Source organism: Parus major, unplaced genomic scaffold (assembly GCF_001522545.3).
Source record: "Parus major isolate Abel unplaced genomic scaffold, Parus_major1.1 Scaffold414, whole genome shotgun sequence".
Lineage (NCBI taxonomy): Eukaryota > Metazoa > Chordata > Aves > Passeriformes > Paridae > Parus > Parus major.
In genome coordinates, this window is record NW_015379322.1 from 12050 (window position 1) to 16030 (window position 3981).

A 3981-nucleotide genomic window follows, 5' to 3' on the forward strand; every position below is an offset into this window, starting at 1 on the left:
ATGGGAAGACCTTATAGCTGGGGGGGCTATAGGGGAGGGGGTCCCTTACAGCTGAGAGGCCTCACAGCGGGCCGGGGGCCATGGGGGATGTGCAAGGGAGGGGCTTGAGGGCGTCCAGGGCAAGGGGGTGCCCTAAAGCTGTAGGGGATGGTGGGGGGGCTATAGGGGGTACGGGTGGACCCTATAGCTAAAAGTCTGTAGGAGATGGGAGGATATAGAGTCTGGGGGTGAGGGGGGTCCTTATAACAGCGAATCTATAGGGGATTGGGTGGGGGGCTGTATGAAATACGGGCCTGCTGCTGCTGGAAATGTACGGGAGGACATTGGGGTGGGGGTGGCTCTAGGGGATGGGGTTCAGTTCACGGTCCCCATGGGGTCCTGTACAGGATGTGAGGGGCCCTTACAGCTCCCCTTGCATCGAGGGCCTGTAGGGCTGTGTAGGACCCCCTTACAGCTCCCCTTGCATCGGGGGCCTGTAGGGCTGTGTAGGACCCCCCTACACATTTGGGGAGGAGCGATGGGGGGTCCTGGCAGGTGGGGTCTCCCCTTTGCTGTACCTTGGGGGGGCATTGGAGGTCGTTAGAGTGGCCTTGGCACCTGTGGGTGGCCTTGGGGACCTCATGGGGGACACAGGGGTTGTGTTGGGGGGTCCCTGAGAAGCTGCTGGTGATGATGTTGATGGGGTGGTCACACCTGGAGTGTCAGGTGTCCCCAAAGGTGGGGGAGAAGCTGTACTGGGGCTGTGAGGGGGGTTGGGCTGATCCCTCCCCAGGCCTCACCCCCAAGGTGATTTTGGGGGTCCCACATGACCCTGAGCTCAGGTGAGGTGTGGGGGCACCTCTCTGGGGGGAGGGGAGCACCTGGGCCCTGGGAAGGGCTCCTGCTGCCCCACCCTCACCTGTCCTGGGCTCCTCTCTGCATCCAGGTGTTCTGTGATCTGTTCCACCTTCATCCCTTGATTCCAGCCCCAGGGATTTTTGTGGAATCACCTTTTCCATCCCCCCTGCCCCCACCTGACCCTCTCCAGGTACTTGGGAAACACCTTTGGGGGGGAGCCTGTCCCCCCTTCCCAGGGCCCCTTCACCTCCTGGGCCTCTGGATCCAGGTGTTCCATGGATCCACCTTTATCTCCCAGTTCCAGTGATGGACACAGGGCCCAAGGAGATTTTTTTGTCACCTCTCTGTCCCCCAGCACCTGCCCACCCTGGGAGGGGCACCTGTCCCTCCTTCCCAGCCTCTTCAAGCCAGGAGCTTTTCCAGATCAGCTCCTGTGCTTCCAGGATTCCCAAACTCTCCTGATCCCTCCCCTACTCCAAAAGTGATTCCAGAACATGGGAAAAAAAATTATATTATTAGTTGAACTCCTTTTGGTGAGATTTAATCCTTGAAATTCCCATGGCCCCTCCCTCAGCATTTGGAACTATTTTTCCTTCCTCATCTCAAATGGACAGGTGCTCCTTGGGATGCTGGTTGCAGAAATGCTGGGAGCTCTATGGGAGCTGTATCCTAGATTGCCCTGAGGAACCCAAATTTTCCACCTTTCATCCTAAAAACCCAGAGTTGAGTGTTGGGAATGTCAGCAATGACTCAAATCCCTGGGAAATCCATGGACCTTTCAGCTGCTGAGCTGAATCCTTGGGGAAAACATTGGAAAACGTGCCCAATTCCTTAAGGATCCAGACTCCTAAAATATTCCTGGTGAACATCCCCAAATCCCATTTTTATTTTGCTAATTCCTGCCCTGGCACAACACCTGGAATCATTGGTGTTCTCAGACTCTTTCTGGGTGGGTTCCACCAGATCTGCTCATGGATCATTCCCATTCCCCTCTTATCCTGGAGTATCCTGAATCCCTGCTTTTGACACTTCTGATGCCTCAAAACCATCAAGAGAATCCATTTTTGGCTCTCAATTTTCATGGGAAACACATTACCTTCAACAAAAAAAAAAAAAATTGGTGCTGGAATCTAGGGAGTGCAAGCAGGAATTCTTGAGAATCTTCTAATTCCTTGAGCCCTTGATCTAGGTTGGGATTTTGGGAGCTATCCCAGAATCCACAGGATGCTCAGAGGATTGGAAAATTGGGAAATCATTCCTAATTTCTTGGAATAGCTGGAAATAAAAGGGTTCATCATTGCAGGGTTTGGTGCTCACCTTGAGCAGGTGTGGGATGGACAATTCCTGGTGGTTCCACATGGTCCCAGCTTTCCCACCCTGCTCAGATCACCTTTCAGCCAGGAGCTTTTCCAGATCAGCTCCTGTGCTTCCAGCAATCCCAAACTCTCCTGGTCCCTTCCCTACTCCTAAAGTCATTCTGGAACATTGGAATAAAATTTATAGTTATTCCTTTTGGTGAGGTTTAATCCTTGAAACAATGGGAATTCCCCAATTCCCGTGGCTCCTCCCTCAGCATTTGAACCCATTTTTTCTTCCTCATCTCAAATTCTTTCCAATTAAAAAATGGGGGAAAATGGAAACCTGATATTTTCATTTATTTGTGGGTTTGGGGTTTTTTCCTTCATTCTGACTCTTCCAGGAGTTTCTTTATGCCACAGAAAGGATAATTTGGAATAATTTGGGCTTTCATGTGAGGAATAGGAATCATCCTGACAGATCCATCAGGGAAGAATCTTTGTGCAGATGATGGGATCCATCTCTGATTTTCCATGGAAATGTGGTTTTAGGGAATAATTTGAGGATTTTTGGCAGTTTCAGGGAGCTGGAGAGTTGGGATGGGTTTTCCACCTCCACTCCTCCTGGGATTGGGATTGATCAGTTCCTTCCTTCCTGCTTTTTCCCCCTCTACCACCAGGATTTCCCACTTTCCCTCGCAAAGAAACCACCCCAAAAACCTGGATTTCACCTCAAACCGGTGCATGGGTTGGGAATTCCCATCCTGCTTTTTGGGACCCCAACATTCCCTTCTGGAGGGGACGGGGGAAGGATCCCTGGGCTGGATCCAGATCTGTCAGTTCCTCCTGCTCTGGCAAATCCCACCCAAAACCCAACCCCCCAAAGGGCTGCAGAACATCCTGGGGCTGCTCCCAGATTCATCCTGGAAGATTCCCAGCAGGAATCAGGTCCAAAAATTCCCTTTGCCCAACCTGGAGCTGGAAATTTTCCCCAAATATCACCGTGGGTTTTTTGGGGTTTTTTGAGTTTTTTGGGATTAAGGGGTGTGAGGGAGGAAAATCCCAGGGAGGCTCAGTCCCAATCTGCCATTTCTGATGGATTGGGAATTCTTGGAGCATCTGGTGGTTTTTCTGAACTTTAGGGAATTTTGGGGAGGATCAGGATATTCCAGGGTGAATCTGGCACTGCCTGTCCAAATAAAAAACCAAAACCCAACAAAAAAAAATTAAAAAAAAAGCACTTTTCCTTTGGTTTTGGGTGAATTCCATCCCAAATGGAAAAGCTGGGATAGAGGAAGCTGGAGCAAAGTGTAAATGTTTGTGTGGATGTCCGGGGATGATGGGCTGGCACGGGGATCTCCCATTGGGATCAGGATTTATCAGGGATGGGGAGGGCAAGATTCTTGGAAAATCCAGAGAATCTTCTCCTGGCGATCCCGTGGAGCCATGACTCATGAAATACAAACACCCAGCTCCGGGATGGGCTGGCACCAACGAGTTCTGTTGGATTGGGGATTTAGCCGGGAGAAAAGCCTGGGAAGGCCGTGCTGGTGATCCACAGGGATCCCGAATGTCTCGGTGCTCTCCGCAGGGTGGTCCCGTCCCGTCCCTGCTGGGCTCTCCATGCGAGCCGAGCCCCGATGGCCGCGCTCCCGAGCGCCGGGATCAAGCGCAAGCCGGAGGATTCGGGACTGGGATCGGGATCAGGATCGGGATTGGGATCGGCCGCATCCAGCGGCGCCACCTCGGACGATGAGATCGCCACGAGCGACAGCGGCGACAGCTGCGACAGCGGCAGCTCCGGCAGCACCGGGCGTGAGCTGGGACCGGGAACGGGGCGGGATTTGGG

At 52.7% G+C, this 3981-nt stretch overlaps 1 protein-coding gene across 1 annotated transcript in view; it reads left to right on the top strand.

The window, feature by feature from the left end:
* Nucleotides 1-829: 829 nt before the first annotated feature.
* CSRNP2 (cysteine and serine rich nuclear protein 2) overlaps nt 830-3981 on the top strand; it is an 8943-nt gene continuing 5791 nt past the window's right edge. Inside the window, exon 1 of the mRNA XM_015616332.3 lies at nt 830-3947. Coding sequence (XP_015471818.1) covers nt 3773-3947 — 175 coding nt within the window. The 5' untranslated portion in view covers nt 830-3772. The remainder of the gene's footprint in view (nt 3948-3981) is intronic.